This window comes from Nomascus leucogenys, chromosome 18 (genome assembly GCF_006542625.1).
Source record: "Nomascus leucogenys isolate Asia chromosome 18, Asia_NLE_v1, whole genome shotgun sequence".
In the NCBI taxonomy this organism is placed as follows: Eukaryota; Metazoa; Chordata; class Mammalia; order Primates; family Hylobatidae; genus Nomascus; species Nomascus leucogenys.
Window position 1 is genome coordinate 29,658,665 of NC_044398.1, and position 16,622 is coordinate 29,675,286.

Consider the following 16,622-nt stretch of genomic DNA (forward strand, 5'->3'; position numbering starts at 1 on the left):
TTTTCCTATGTATAGTATGTTTTTTCCTATGCATGCATACTTATGAAGTTTAATTTATAAATTAAGCACCATAAGAGATTAGCAACAATAGCTAAGAATAAAATAGAACAATTAGAACAATATGCCAGCTTCTGTGAAGGGAGAGTTGTGTGAAAAACAACAACCATATGCCAGCAGCACTGCCCTTGCACTTTGGGTCTTGATTAAGAGAAAGAAGTGTTGCTGGAACACAAGCACTGTGATACTGTGGCCGTTGATCTGGTAACTGAGAAGGCTGCTAAGTGACTAACAGGCAGAAGTGTAGACAGCATGGACCATGCTAGACAAAGGGAGCATTCACGTCCGGGGCAGGATGAAGTGGGATGGCAAGAGATTTCATCACGCTACTTAGAATGATGTACGATTGAAAACTCATATATTGTTTATTTCTGGAGTTTAATATTTTAGGACTGTGGCTGACTGCAGGTAACTGAAACCATGGAAGGTGAAACCACAGATAAAGCGGGACTACTGTATTTAAAATGTCCAGAATAAGCAAGTTCATGAAGACAGAGATCAGTGGTTTCCAGTGGGGTGTGGGGAGTGGGAATGGGATGTGACTGCTTAATGGATATACAGTTTCTTTCTAGAGGGAGAACAATGTTCTGGAACTGGTGGTGATGACTGCACAACTTATGAATGTACTGGAAGCCACTGCATTTGTACAATATTTTTTTTCTTTTTCTTTTTTTTTTTTTAGAGACAAGGTCTCACTCTGTCACCCAGGCTGGAGTGCAGTGGCGTGATCATGGCTCACCACAGCCTTGACCTCCAGGGCTCAGGTGATCCTCCCACCCCAGCCTCCTGAGTAGCTGGGACTACAGGCACGTGCCATTATGCCCGGCTAATTTTCGTATTTTTTTGTAGGGATGGGGTTTCACCATGTTGCCCAGGCTGGTCTCAAACTTCTGGGCTCAAGTGATCCTCCTACCTTGGCCTCCCAAAGGGCTAGGATTATAGGTGTAAGCCACCGCCCCCAGCCTTGTACAATTTAAAATGGTTAAAATGATGAATTTTACATTGAATTTCACTTCATAGGAAATTTTTTTAAAAACAACAACAAACCACTTTAATGGACACATAAATTCCCTGGGGGTCTCATTGCAATGCAGATTTGGATTAAACAGTCTGGGTGGGTCCTGAGACCCTGATCCCCTTGCTTCTCACTTATGGCCACATTTTGAGAAGGAAGCCCACTCAAAGGGCCCCCATCTGTGTGAATCAACCCCTGCTCCATCTGCCCCTATAAATGACAGGAGTGGGGGTGTCCCCAGGTCTGAGCCTGGAGGGGGTTGCAGGCCTCCTCCAGGCATGGAAGTGGAGTGAGAGGAGGCTGTAGTAAAGGGGTTACTCTGTCAGCAGACACAGAGGAGACCAAAAGAATAGCTTTTATTTCACATGAAGCTAAGGAAGGAAGGCGAGAGGACAGGGCTGGTTCTGTGGGTGCTGCCTGGCAGGTGCGCTACCTCCAGCTGCTGGGCTCCAGCTCCAGGGCTCAGAAGCCATCTGAAAGAAAGCAGAGGCCTCCAGTGAGCAAGCTGGGGTGCTGCAGGGTACCTGCCCCCATGGTGCCCAGCAGTTCCTTCCCTTCCCTCCCCGGCCCCCAGGAACTACTGCGCACGGGACACAAGGATGAAGGAGAGAGCAGAGTGCAACCCCATCCCTGCCTGATCAGTGGGGGTGCCCGTCTTCCCTGCGAGGGTTTTGGGGTGGAACAGGAGTGGCTCCTCAGGGGGAAATTAAAGGAGCTGAGGAGCTCCAGTCGTGAGAAGGCCAATGAAGGAGGCAGTTTCTCCGCGCAGGGGTTGTGCTGAGATGGCATCTAGGGCCGGCTCTTCCAGAACCTCATTCGACACTGGGCGGCAGCGACCGGGGTGTGGCAGGTGGGGGGCGGGGTGCGGGGTGCGGGGAGCACAGATGATGCCCTCCCGCTTCCGTCCCCAGGGAGCGCTGGGGCCCTCCCTGCCAGCCAGGCTACACCTGTGCGGTGGAGCAGCCGTCCCTGTCTCGCCTGCCCAGCCCCAGATGACAGCAGCCCAGAGGCTGTCCTCTGCCACCTGCACTGCTCACCTTCTCCGAGAAGGTCGGGAGCGGGGCTGAAGGGTCCCTGGGGCAGGTTCCAGGCCAGCTCCTCCAGCAGGCCCAGCAGGCCTTTCACCTCTGTCCCCAGGTGATCCACGGTCTTCTCTACCATCTAGAGTGGGTAGTAGGGCAAAGTCGAGGACAGAAGTGGCTCCACGTTCTGCTTCATCAGCCAGGTCCTAAGAGAGCAGCTGGCAGTCCAGCGCGGTGCAGTGGGAAAGGACTGGGCGCTGCGGGACCTGGGTTTTCCTCACTCAGGCTCTGCCCCTACCTGCCTGTTTCCCCAGATGACAATATCCTAGGGGGCTCGCTCTCTATGGCTCCTTTTTTGGCACTTAGTCACATATTTGGATGAAGCGCCTGTAGAATACCTTCTCCCTTTTGGACTTTGCAGCCTGGAGCTCACAGTCCTTTTGTTGTTCCGCCCCCTGGTGGTGTCTCTGCCAAATGACAGGTTTGGGATTCTGAAATTTACTGAGGTTTTTTTTGTTTGTTTGTTTGTTTTGAGATGGAGTCTTGCTCTGTCCCCCAGGCTAGAGTGCAGTGGCGCGATCTCGGCTCACTGCAAGCCCCGCCTCCCGGGTTCACGCCATTCTCCTGCCTCAGCCTCCCGAGTAGCTGGGACTACAGGCGCCCGCCAACACGCCCGGCTAATTTTTTTGTATTTTTAAAGGAGACGGGGTTTCACCGTGTTAGCCAGGATGGTCTCGATCTCCTGACCTCGTGATCCGCCCGCCTCGGCCTCCCAAAGTGCTGGGATTACAGGCTTGAGCCATCGCGCCCGGCCATTTACTGAGTTCTTAATGGTTTTTCCCTGTGTATGCCATGGACCCCATTGGCAGTGTGGTGAAGCCTACAGACCTCTTCCCAGAATAATGCCTTAAATGCAAAAAATAAAACATATAGAATTACTAAGGGCACCAATTGCATTAAAATATTATTCAAGTATTAGGCCGGGCGTGGTGGCTCACGCCTATAATCCCAGCACTTTGGGAGGCCAAGGGGGGCAGATCACCGGAGGTCAGGAGTTCGAGATCAGCCTAGCCAACATGGCGAAACCCTGTCTCTACTAAAAATACAAAAAGAAGCCGGGCGTGGTGGTGTGTGTCTGTAGTCTCACCTACTCGGGAGGCTGAGGCAAGAGAATCACTTGAACCAGGAGGTGGAGGTTGCAGTGAGCCGAGATCATACCACTGCACTCCAGCCTGGGTGACAGAGGTGAGACTCTGCCTCAAAAAAAAAAAAAAAAAAAAAAAAAAATTCAAGTATTTAAAATTAAACTTTTTGGCCCAGCATGGTGGCTCATGCCTGTCATCCCAGCACCGTGGGGAGGTTGAGGCGAGATCACTTGAGGTCAGAAGTTTGAGACCAGCCTGGCCAACATGGTGAAACCCCATCTCTACCAAAAGTACAAAAAATTAGCCGGGCATGGTAAGTACAAAAAATTAGCTGGGCATGGTGGTGCATGCCTGTAGTCCCAGCTACTCGGAAGGTTGAGGCACAAGGATCACTGGAACCTGGGAGGCAGAGGTTGCAGTGAGCCAAGATTGTACCATGCGCTCCAGCCTGGGTGACAGAGCAAGACTCTGTTAAAAAAAATTTAATTTTTTGATGTAATATATGTATTGGCAGGGCACAGTGGCTCATGCCTGTAATCCCAGCACCTTGGGAGGCCGAGGTGGGCGGATGGCTTGAGCTCAGGAGTTGGAGACCAGCCTGGGCAGCATAGCAAAACCTCGCCTCTGCACCACGGCACTCCAGCCTGGTAGACAGAGAGAGAAACTGCCTCAAAAAAAAATGTATTTATTAACTCACTAAATCACATGATTTAACATCAGGCCTAATAACAACTGAAATTTTGACATAAGGAAGGATAAAAATTATATGTTGAGATATTCATAACTAGAAGAAGATGAAATTATCTGGATTTCTATCGATGACAAAGTTATAGTACTCTTAATACCACGGCTTGCTGTTTTATAAATTTCAGTTAAAGGCTTGTGACAATAAAGATGTAAACTTTTCCCCACACAAGTTAGGAATTGTGGCTATATAACAAAACAGTGACTGAATTTCCACCTTCCCATCCAGTAATGATGTTGAAATATCCGGGTGGGGGTAAGCAAGGCCTTAAGGGGAGGCAGGGTCCACTGGGGGCTGGGCAGCCCGGCAGCCTAGATGGGAGGGTGATGTTGGACGAGGTGGCCACAGGGCAGGATCAGCCCGGATGTCCTCACATTCCAAAGCAAGCTTGCATCTGCCCATAAAAACACCATCCTAGAAGGTGGTCCTGAACTCGCATGTCCTTCCAAACCACGTTACCTCCTCCATGACATCTAGACGGCGTTGCACAGCCATGTGTCTGTCACACACTGTGCTATGAGCTGAGTCTCCTCTCGGAGGGCTGAAGGGTTCTGCAGCTGTGGGAAAACAAGTCTTGTCACTGTGGGACCCTTAGTTTTCCATAATGCCAGAGACTCCTGTAAACACTGAGTTCAAATGAGGTCAGTCCTCAAAGCAAACTCAGGAGCAAGCAGAGGAAGGCCCAGGTGGGGGTCAGTGTGCTAGTGTCAGCCATCTCAATCCCACCAGTCTCTACAGCCACAGTCACCTACAGACCCAGATGAACTTCCTCAAGGAGGTGAAGCCCAGGGAGGAAGGGAGGATGGGCTTCAGCCAGGGAGAATGGCGCCTGCAAGGATGGAGAGGTCTGAAAGAGCAGGGCTCGCTGTGCAAACCCCGCAGGGATTTTGCAGTGGCTGGAGATACAGGGTGGGCAGGAGAGAGAGACTGGAGAGGGAAGTCCTGGAAATGAAGCCAAGGGGGCAGAGCTTTAACCCAGGGGCTTTAATAAACCAGTTCTGATGCTTGTTTTTTATGTGTGTGTTTGTTTGTTTTGAGATGGAGTCTCGCTCTGTCGCCCAGGCAATGGCGCGATCTCGGCTCACTCCAGCCTCCGCCTCCTGGGTTCAAGCGATTCTCCTGCCTCAGTCTCCTGAGTAGCTGGGATTACAAGTACCTGCCATCACGCCCTGCTAATTTTTGTATTTTTAGTAGAGACAGGGTTTCACCATGTTGGTCTGGCTGGTCTCAAACTCCTGACCTCAGGTGATCTGCCCGCCTCAGCCTCCCAAAGTGCTGGGATTACTTGGTGTAAGCCACCAAGCCAGGCCAAGGGGGGCTATTTTAACAGAAAAGTCACAGAGTCAAACATGAATTTTTAAAATATAGGGAATAGATTGGAGGGAGATGCCTTTGAAGGCAGGAGGTTACTGCAGCAATCACGGTAAGAGGGGTGAAGGAGAAGTGATGAGCAGAGGCAGGAGCTGTAGAAATAGTGAGGAAGAAAATGAGAGGAGATATTTCAGTAGCAGCGTTGACACTGGGAACCCGTTAGTAACAGCTGGCATGTGATGAGTGCTTACCATGCACCAGTAGGGTGCTAACTTAACCTCTCCAACAACCTGTTTTTATGCCCAATCTACATGTAGGAAAACTGATGCACAGAAGGGTGAAAGGATGTGTCCAAAGTCACTACTCATAAGCAGAGGACTCATGAGGCCAAGAAGAAGGCCAATAAATTGGGAGAAATGGGGGCTGAAGAGACTGGAGGTCTTAGGAATCACAGGAGGAACAAGAGGTAAAGAATATTGCAATTTTAGCCAGGCATGGTGGCTCACACCTGTAATCCCAGCACTTTGGGAGGCCGAGGCGGGCAGATCATGAGGTCAGGAGATTGAGACCATCCTGGCTAACAGGGTGAAACCCCGTCTCTACTAAAAATACAAAAAAATCAGCCGGGCATGGTGGCAGGTGCCTGTAGTCCCAGCTACTCAGGAGGCTGAGGCAGAAGAATGGCGTGAACCCGGGAGGTGGAGCTTGCAGTGAGTGGAGATCACGCCACTGCACTCCAGCCTGGGCGACAGAGCCAGACTCCATCTCAAAAAAAAAAAAAAAAGAATATTGCAATTTTAGCTTTTAGAGGTAGAGCAGCTTCAGATAGTGACAATATTAAGGCGGTGGCCATGGATGTGGGCATCCAAAGCTCAATAGGGGGAGTTATGGAACTTGATCTCTCTACGTGCAATGCTTGTAGCTGTAAAGCCTTGGTGTTGGATGGATTGGCCAAGGGGCCGTCTGCAGTTGTCTAGAAGTGGGGCAGGTCTTGAGGTAGGACAGAGCTGATGACGGATGTGTAACTCTGAGAGGCTGAGTGATTTCCCCAAAGTCACACCATCTGCAAAATGCCTGGACCTCAGGCACCCTGACCCCCTGGCCTCATCTCAGCAAGGTGGGGCCCCCCTGCCCTGTGATTTTCTGATTCCAACTCTATCTAGCTCTCAGCTCTTCCACTCAGGGATGAGAACAAGACCAGAGACAAAATGTCCTTCCACTCTGAGCATCTTTTGTGGAGAACAATCTGTTTTCCAAATTATCCTTTTCATTATTTCCCTCCTCTGAACTTAGAAAAGACTCTTCAAAAGATAATGGTGTCATTGCTGTATCTGGGGAGGGAGGAGGACATTATAATGGCCCTTTGGTTATTTTTTTAAGGCGAGTCTTTTAAAGACCTATACTGAAATATTTACAGATGAAAGGCTGTGCTGTCTTGGATTTACTTCCAAAGTAAATAATCCAGGCCTCGGTGGGGATGGTGAAGAGGCATGCATAGATGTTTAGAGCAAACAGGATGGGCTGAGAGTTGCTGATTGTTGAAGCTGGGTGATGAGCACATGGGGGTGCATTCAGCGATTCTGTCTACTGTTATGTGCACGGTTTGAAATGTTCCATAACAAAAGCTGGCTGTCTGATGAGGTTGTCAGCAGAAAGCAGCAGCCATCGTGGGCTGCAGGCATCCATGTAAAATATTCAGAGAGAGAGAGAGGCCCCTGGGGGTTGTGCTCCATCCTGGCCCCACATCCTGAGAAGGCTCTTGAGAGGCAGGAGCAGGCCTAGAGGAGGCTATGGGAAGGGACTTCTCTTTTTTTTTTTTTTTAGACAGAGTCTCACTCTGTCACCCAGGCTGAAGTACAGTGGCACCATCATGGCTCACTGCAACCTCTTCTTCCCGGGTTCAAGCAATTCTGCCACCTCAGCCTCCAGAGTAGCTGAGACTACAGGCATAGACTACCATGCCTGGCTACGTTTTGTATTTTTTGTAGAGATGGGGTTTCACTATGTTGCCCAGGCTAAGCTCAAACCCCTGGGCTTAAGTGATCCACCTGTCTCGGCCTCCCAAAATGCTGGGATTATAGGCGTGAACCACCGCACTCAGTTTGGGACTCCAAATTTTAACTCAATTGTCTCAGCTGAAACTGGGCTGCTCAGCTTGGAGAAGAAAAGCTCTGAGGGGGCCTCTGTTCTCACCCACAGAGTGGCCGTCCTAGGGGAGGGCCTATTGTTATGAGTCTGTGGATACACACACCCCCCTGCTGGCTCTGTCCAGAGGACTTTGGCCAAGCCTTTTCCGAGGCTCACCTGCCCTCTCCCAGACTCTAGCCACTCTCCCTTCACACACTTCCCCCAGGCTCAGGCCAGGGGGATGCAGCGTGACCCTGCCAGCCAAATGGAAGTCTGGCTGCTTTGGAAGTCAGAAACAACCAGAGCCTGCTCCTCTCCACTGGCCTAAAACACCCTGTTCTCTATGTGTCTGTGATGAGGTCTAACTTGGCTCCAAAACCCCTCCAGGGAAAAGGCTGGGCTGAGGTCGCTCCCAACATGGCTCAGCACTAATCCTTCACATCTGGACAAAACTGTCCTCTGTGCACCCTGGAGCAACTGTCCATGAGCTCATTGGGGCCTCCACGGAGTGCATCTGAGAGAGCAAGCTTGGAGCAGGGCCTGACATTGTACTGCCTGCTCCCTCCGCACCAGCGTCCTCACCACAGTGCTGACTCGAACGCATCATGGTAGAAAATATGCTGGGACCCCTGTTCTCAGCCTGGTTCAGCCACTAATGATTGTGGGATTGTGAGAAAGTTTCTTCTCCTCCCTGAGCCTCTGCTGCCTCCTCCATAAAATGGGGTAGGGTAGGCCTGAGGCCCTGACTGCCCCGTGTAGCGCATCCTTAATTCTTCTGTCTTTTGGAGGCTGCAGAGAGGCCTCAAGAATTAGCTAGAAGAGCTGGGCTCAGTGGTTCACACCTGTAATCCCAGAGCTTTAGGAGGCTGAGGCAGGAGGATCTCTTGAAGCCAGAAGTTTGAGGTCACTCTGGGCAACATAGTGAGACTCTGTCTCTACAAAAATAAGTAAATAAATAAATAAATAAAAATTTTAAAAAAAATTAGCCAGGATTGGTGGCATATACTTGTAGTCTCAGGTATTTGGAAGCTGAGGCGGAAGAATCGCTTGAGCCCAGGAGTTTGAGACTACAGTCAGCTACGATTGCACCACTGCACTGCAGCCAGGGTGACAGTGAAAGACAGTGTCTTGTAATAAATAAACAAATAAATGGAAAATAGTAGTCACGCACATGCACCACAGGGCTGTCGGTGGCTCAGACAAGGGGAGTGGAAGAGGCTGAGGGATTACGATGATTAACCCTGAGCAGCCAAGGCTGTGGCTCCGCAGGGCTCCCTTCCTTCCTTTCCTCCCGCTCTCCCAGGCCCTGCCAGTTGGGAAATGGACCTCCTTGGATGCTGCGTTGTTTTCTCTGGCCCGGCTCCTGCTAGGGGCCTGATGTGCACCCTGGATGGTGGCCATGGGCGAGGCATCATTCTGTGCTGGTGAGAACACGCTGCTGTGGAGCCCGGAGGCCCCAGGGGAGGGCTGGGCTGGGCTGGCTGCCCCATTTAAAGAGACGTGGCCCCTGGGTCCCATCCTCTGAGTCGGAAGTACCGCTGCTTCTACTTACAGGCCTTACGGGGAGACCTTTTGTATCTGGACCCAAACAGTAAGAAAGTGCCACAACGCAGATGATTTCTGCATGCTGGGTGATGAGAAATGTTTTCTCAGTGGCGTCTCTGAAAGGTGCTGCTGTATCTTCTGAATTGTCAAAGTCACACTCTGCTTTGAAAAGCAACCCTGGCCACTTGGGGGTTAATTATATTTGACCACATTCAATATAATAGAATAATAAATTTACCACATCCAATATTTGTATTAAAATGTATGATTCATTCAAAACCATCCACGGGTTTTGATTATTTATGAAAGCAGAAGAAAACTATTCTTCAAGTGATTTTATAAAAAAACTCCAAAATATGGGCCAGGCATGGTGGCTCATGGTCTAAAAAGCCATCAGGGATAAAGGTTTCTCCGAGAGCTGCTAAAAGAAACCAAGACTCGGGCCCAGCGCAGTGGCTCACGCCTGTAATCCCAGCACTTTGGGAGGCCAAGGCAGGCTGATCACTTGATGTCAGGAGTTCGAGACCAGCCTGGCCAACATGGTGAAACCCCCCCCGCAGGCCCCGTCTCTACTAAAAAATGCAAAAATTAGCCGGGCGTGGTGGTGCACACCTGTAATCCCAGCTACTTGGGAGGCTGAGGCACGAGAATTGCTTGAACCCAGGAGGCAGAGGTTGTGATGAGCCGAGATCGCACCACTGCACTCCAGCCTGGATGACAAAACAAGACTCTTGTCTCAAAAAAAGCCGGGCGTGATGGCTCACACCTATAAACTCAGCACTTTGGGAGGCTGAGGCGGGTGGATCACAAGGTCAGGAGATCGAGACCATCCTGGCTAACACAGTGAAACCCCGTCTCTACTAAAAATACAAAAAAAAAATTAGCCGGGCATGGTTGCAGGTGTCTGTAGTCCCAGCTACTCGGGAGGCTGAGGCAGGAGAATGGCATGAACCTGGGAGGCGGAGCTTGCAGTGAGCCGAGATTGCGCCACTGCACTCCAGCCTGGGAGACAGAGTGAGACTCCATCTCAAAAAAAAATAATAAAGAAAGAAAGAAAAAAAGAAAGAAACCAAGGTTAGCTCTTGGTTTATAGAAAATATAAGAAGTGGAGGTATTTAAATGACATAAAAGGGATGCAATTAGCAAAATCTAAATGTGGAAAACTTTACAAGACAAAGTTTCTTCAACAACAACAAAAAATTAAGTAAAAAAAGGGGAGAGAAGACTTACATATTTAAAGAGATCTAACAGACATTTGACCAAATGCAGTGTATGTAACCTTACTTGGATCAAACAAATGAATTGCAAAAAGATATGACAGAATCAATCAAGGACATTTGAACAGTGATTGAATATTTAATGATATTCAATCACACATGGTTTTTGGAGTATGATCATAGAATTGCAGTTATGTTTATTAAAAGAGTGCTTATCTCTTAGAGGTACACAAATAAATATTTATAGATGAAAATACATGATGCCAGGCCAGGCGTTGTGGCTCACTCACACCTGTAATCCCAGCACTTTGGGAGGCCAAGACAAGTGGATCACTTGAGCCCAGGAGTTCGAGACCAGCCTGGCCAACATGGTGAAACCCTATCTCTATTAAAAATACCAAAATTAGTCAGGTGTGGTGGTGTGGGCCTGTAGTCCCAGCTACTCAGGAGGCTGAGGCAAGAGAATCAGTTGAACCCAGGGGACAAAGGTTGCAGTTAGCGGAGATTGTGCCACTGCATTCTAGCATGGGTGACAGAATGAAATCCTGTCTCAAAAAAAAAAAAAAAAAAAAAGAAAGAAAATATACAATGCCTGGATTTCCTTTAAAATAATCCAGGGAGGGGAGAGAGGGTGGAGACTATAGATGAGATAAAACTGCCCATGAACTGGTACTTGTTGAAGCAGGGTTGATAAGTACATTATATGATTCTTTCACATACTATTCTTTTGTATTTTTTTGTATCCAAAAGTTTTCATGATCAAAAGTTAAGATATATCATCTAAAATCTGAAAGATTATGCACAAAAATATATGAAATCAGTGTGAAATTACACTAATACATGAATCCTTTCCTCCTTTTCTTCTTCTTCTTTTTTTTTTTTTGAGACGGAGTCTTGCTCTGTCACCCAGGCTGGATTGCGGTGGCTTGATCTCGGCTCACTGCAACCTCCGCCTCCCAGGTTCAATTGATTCTCCTGCCTCAGCCTCTTGAGTAGGTGGGACTACAGGCATGTGCCACCACGCCCGGCTAATTTTTTGTATTTTTAATAGAGACAGGGTTTCACCGTGTTAGCCAGGCTGGTCTTGATCTCCTGACCTCGTGATCCGCCCGCCTGAGGGGTAGGTGAGGAGAAGAAAGGGGACAGTGAAAGGCAAGGAACCCAGCTAATGGAGTACACAGATAGCCTCTCCCTTCCGCACAGCTCTCCACCTCCACCCAGTCCCCCATCTCCACCCAACACAGCTCAGTTCCCCAGAGAAGCTCCCTGGAAACCGGGAGGCTGACTTCTTCACTGACTGCGGATCCACCTGAGGCCACCTGGCAGGTGAATCGGTGGCCTTTCTCCTGGGCCCGCCTGCCTGGTTCCTTAAGGCTGTGCTGGGCTAGCCTGGGTCACTCACCCTTTGCAGTGTGGCTTCTTATGCAATGTCCTATAAAGCCAGGCCTGAGCCTCCACAGGCCCTCTGAGATGGAGCTGGCCTCCGGGGCTGCCCCACCCAGCAGCTGTGACCTCCCACTCCAGATCCCGGCTCCTTCTCTCTTGCCAGCTCTACTCTGGGCATCGAGCTTCCCTCTCTCTCCTTTTTGGTCTCTCTCAAATCTTTCTCTTTTCTTCAATATCCTCTCTCCCTCCACCCGTTGCCATTTTAATCACTCTTTCTCTTTCCTTCTTCTCTTTTGTCTCTCAAACTCCTTTTTCTTTCTATCTTAGTTCATATCTGTTCAGGGGAAGCCTCTTTCTGTCTCAGCCTCTCCTTTTTCCTTTTCACTGTGTATTCTTCCCTATCTCCTTTATCTCTCCGTTGCTCTACTTCTCTGCCTTTTTCTGAGTCTGTTTCCTCTCAGTCTTTCTCTCCATCCCTCCCTCCCTGCATCTGCCTTTCTCTCCATCTCGCTGCTGTGTCCAGCTCTCTCTCCGTCTCTCTCTTGCTCATTCCTTCCTCGCCATCTGCGGGTCTCCCCGGATCCAGGTCCCCTGCCGCGCCCTGCGCCCCACTCACCGGCCAAAGAGCCCGCGGCGCGGAGCAGGGCCAGTCCGGTCAGCGCGCAGAGCAGGGGCCGCATGGTGCCGGCCCGGCCGAGCGCAGCGCCGCGTCTGCCCGCAGCCGCCCTTCCCGGATCGCACCCGGCCAGCCCGAGAGGAAATGCACTCAGTTCGAGCCAAAATTCCTGGGCGGCTCCGGACTTTCTGGCTCGAGAGAACCCGCCCCCTCCAGAGGCCCCTCGGCACCCCGTGGGCAGCGCGGAGCCCAGAGACCCCGGGAGCTGAGGCACCGACGTGCCACCTGGGCGCCTCCCGAGGAAGGGGCCGCCCCCGAGTGCCCGCACCTCCTGGGGGCCCGGGAGGGAAGGCGGGGCGAGGAGGGGATTAGGTGAGGTCTTGGGCTCAAGGCGACCGAGCGTGGGGTCAGGGGTTTGTTATGAGCCGGTTTCACAGGCGGGCAGACTAAGACTCGGAGAGAAGTGTCTTCCTCGGCATCACTCTCAGCCATGGCACAGGATCTGAACCCCTGTCTCCTGGGAGTGTGGAAGATTTTCTCTGTCTACCTACGAACAAGAAATTAATTCTAATTACATGGAACAGTGTCTGCCCCTAAGAGGGAGACCCAAAAACTCACTGCTCTGGTAAGGGAGTGATAGCAATGTGAAAAAGGTACTTTTCAAAAAAAAAAAAAAAGGTAAAATCGTAACTCTCGCAAAGATATGAAATCAGCATATACTAAAGATTTTATTTAATTCATTATTAATGAGGGGACAAGTAAGATGCTACAAGCAGCCCAAAGTTTAGAGCACAGTAGTGGAAATTTCCCCTATGGCACATGCCCATCCAACAAGTGCAAAAACAAATTAAGTTTTAGTGAAAACACAAAGCAAAAAAGCTGCGGCTCTAACTTCTCTGCTGCAGAGCCCTAAGTGCCTTGTCTGGCTGTAAGTGGAACACTTTCATCACCAAGCCTGGGAGAATGCCTTTGTCCATCAAGGGTCCCCGTTGGGGTTACCTGGAGCCCTTGCAGATCAAGGCTGCCTCTCTGCCTTCTGTGTTCCTGGCTGTGGCTATGCAATCGTCCAAAACAGTCACCAAGCTAACCAGTGATCCAGTTCTCACTCTCTCCTCCAGAGCAAGATAATAGCCTCAGACCGAGAAATTCTGGTTCTGAGCCCGAGAATGAGACAGACTCAGATCTAAATCTTTTAAAAGCCTTCAAGGAGATTATGATGCCCACATGAGCTGGCTCAGAAGAAGAATTTATTTCAGGAATGCCAAAAATTTCTCACGCTTGGTGGTAGGACATTCCTTGATAGTTTAGCCAGGTGGGAAAAAAAGTTGTCAAAGAAGTGCCAAACCCATAAGGATTCTTGTAGCTTAGAGCCAGTGGGCTACCTTATATTTTGAATTTAAGATTAAGAAAAAAACACACAAAAAACATATACAATACATTATTGTTGTGGTAGAGCGTAAAGTAATTAAGTATACAGAGTAAAACATGAAAGTCTTTTCTGTTACGAATTCCCTCTGTCCAACGATTCAGGTCCAGTCCCCTCAACTTGGTAGGCTCTGCCTGTTCCACGTCTATGCATTCCCCATCTATCTAATGTATATTCAGACACAAACGTATATACATGAGATCAAGTCATAGATATTTTGAAGATTTGCTTTCATTCATGTTTATCTCAGTCATAACATTAAATCTTGGCTGGGTGCAGTGGCTCATGCCTGTAATCCCAGCACTTTGGTAGGCCCAGGTGGGTGGATCACCTGAGGTCAGGAGTTTGAGACCAACCTGGCCAACATGGTGAAACTCCGTCTCTGCTAAAAATACAAAAAAATAGCAGGGCGTGGTGTTGGGCGCCTGTAGTACCAGCTACTCAGGAGGCTGAGGCAGGAGAATCAGAACCCAGGAGGCGGAAGAGGCAGTGAGCCAAGATTGCACCACTGCACTCCAGCCTGGACAACAGAGCAAGACTCCATCTTAAAATAAAATAAAATAATCTTGGAGATCAATCTGTGTGAGTACAGATAAATCCACTTCATTCCTTTTAAGAGTTAAAATATCCCATGAATGGATACAAGCAGCATTATTTATCCAAACAGTCCCCTATTGATAGACATGTAGATTGCTTCCTTTTTCTTTCCAATATAAAATAAGCTTTAATAAACATTCCTTTGCATATATCTTTATGTACATAGTACATATTCCTGTATTTTTGAAAGGCTGGAAGAGGAATCATTGCATCAAAGGGCCTTTCACATTTTGCCTGATAGGCCAAAAACTGTTCCCCAAATTGTCACTAAGCCCACAGGAAGGACAGGGGTCTTCCAGCTGTTCCAAGGTGCACCCCAGTATATGTTAGTCTAGGTAGGAATTGGGCTGCAGGGGGCGCCATTTACATAAAATACTTCTGGGCTGAGCGCGGTGGCTCACGCCTGTAATCCTAGCACTTTGGGAGGCCGAGGCGGGTGGATCATGAGGTCAGGAAATTTAGACCATCCTAGCTAAGACGGTGAAACCCCGTCTCTACTAAAAATAAAAAAAATTAGCCGGGCGTGGTGGAGGGCACCTGTAATCCCAGCTACTCGGAGAGGCTGAGGCAGGAGAATGGCATGAACCCGGGAGGCGGAGCTTGCAGTGAGCCGAGATCGCGCCACTGCACTCCAGCCTGGGTGACAGAGTGAGACTCTGTCTCAAAAACAAAACAAAACAAAACAAAAAAACAAACAAAAAAAACCTTCTGGATTGGAGATACCTGAAGTGTAAACCTAGCAGTCACCTACATTCTCCAACACTGGATATTTATTATTTAAAATTTTGACAGCTTGATGATGGAAAATGTTACCTTGTTGTTATTGTTATTTACATGCTACTTATTATGAGTGAGGTTAAGCTTTATTTGCCTCTTCGATTACTTTTTTCTATTTTCCTCCCTTTCCTTTATATACTCTGATTGTTAATGCAATGCCTGTTATATATGTTGGCAATGTCTTCTTCCAGCCTTCCATTATATTTAAGTTTCTTGGTGGTGTCTTTCATCATTCAGAAGTTTTAAATATTAGGTAGCCAAATCTCTCAATATTTTCTTTTATGGCTTACAGAGTTTACAACTTGCTTATGATTCCTCGAATCAAGGCTGTAAAGATATTTTTCTATGTTTCCTTCAAATAGTTTTAAAGTTTTCTCAAGGTCTAATGTCTAATCCATCTAGAATTTTTATGTGGTTGCAAGGAAGGAGTCAAACTTAAATTTTTCCCTAAATGGGTATCTAAATGTCCTAATGTTCTTTATTGCCTAGTCCATCCTTTTACCACTACTTTGAACATGAAGTAGTTTGCTAGCTACTCATTTCTGAGGAGAGTTCTGGGAAAATCTCTCTACATCATGTCTGTCACGGTCAAGGAAACAAAAATGCAAAATAGACATATAATTTCAATAAATGCTGAAACCGTATTTGATGAAATTAAACAGGCCTCCCTAACTTAAAAACAGTAATAACAACAAACTTAGGATAAAAATAAAGGAAATAATGGGACATTTCCTTAACAAGATAACTACTTTTTAATTTTTATATTTATAATTTTTCTAATTAAAAAATAATAAAAATAGAGATGAGGGGTCTTGCTGTGTTGCCCAGGCTGGTCTCGAACACCTGGGCTCAGGTGATCCTCCCGCCTCAAATTCCCAAAGTGCTGGGATTATGGGAATGAGCCACCATGCCCGGCCAACTACTTTTATCTTAAATAGTTCATATGTACATACCATAGAAAGGAGAAATGTATTCTTTATTAAATCAGGAATGAGGTAAAGATGCCATTATTGGCCAGGCATGGTGGCTCATGCCTATAATCCCAGCACTTTGGGAGGCCAAGGTGGGAGGATCACTTGAGCCCAGGAGTTTGAAACCAACCGTGGGAACACAGCGTGATCCCATCGCTACTAAAAATTTAAAAAGAAAAACCACACATTAGCCGGGTGTTGTGGCACGCAACTATTACTGGGGAGGCTGAAGCAGGAAGATTGCTTAAGCCTAGTAGTTTGAGGCTGCAGTGAGCTGTAATCACACCACTGCACCCCATCCTGGGTGACAGAGTGAGACACTGTTCTAAAAAATAAATAAATAATTTAAAAATTTAAAATTAAATTAAAAATTTAAAAAATAAAAAAAGATGCCACTATCAACAAGTGTTTGGCTGGGCGTGGTGGCTCATGCCTGTAATCCCAGCACTTTGGGAGGCAGAGGCAGATGGATCACTTGAGGTCAGGAGTTCAAGACCAGCCTGGCCAACATGGAGAAACCTTGTCTCCACTAAAAATTAGTGAGCCGAAATTGTGCCACTGCACTCCAGCCTGGGCAACAGAGCGAGACTCCATCTCAAAAAAAAAAAAAAAAAAGTACAAAAATTAGCCGGGCGTGGTAGCACACGCCTATAATCCCAGCTACT

General features: G+C 48.1%; 1 protein-coding gene across 2 annotated transcripts; it reads right to left on the bottom strand.

Annotated features, from left to right (window-relative positions):
* Positions 1–1,411: 1,411 nt before the first annotated feature.
* PLAC9 (placenta associated 9) lies at positions 1,412–12,441 on the bottom strand. 2 transcript variants are annotated; one of them, XM_030797699.1, is made up of 4 exons: positions 12,187–12,441; positions 4,444–4,541; positions 2,110–2,233; positions 1,458–1,545 (listed from the first exon to the last, which is right to left on the bottom strand). In XM_030797699.1, exons 1-4 carry the CDS (start codon positions 12,248–12,250, stop codon positions 1,535–1,537), a joined length of 297 nt encoding a protein of 98 aa, XP_030653559.1. In that variant the 5' UTR covers positions 12,251–12,441; the 3' UTR covers positions 1,458–1,534. The 2 variants fall into 2 exon arrangements, with proteins under 2 accessions (XP_030653560.1, XP_030653559.1); XM_030797700.1 differs by lacking the exon at positions 2,110–2,233 and having other exon boundaries at positions 1,412–1,545.
* Positions 12,442–16,622: the final 4,181 nt, after the last annotated feature.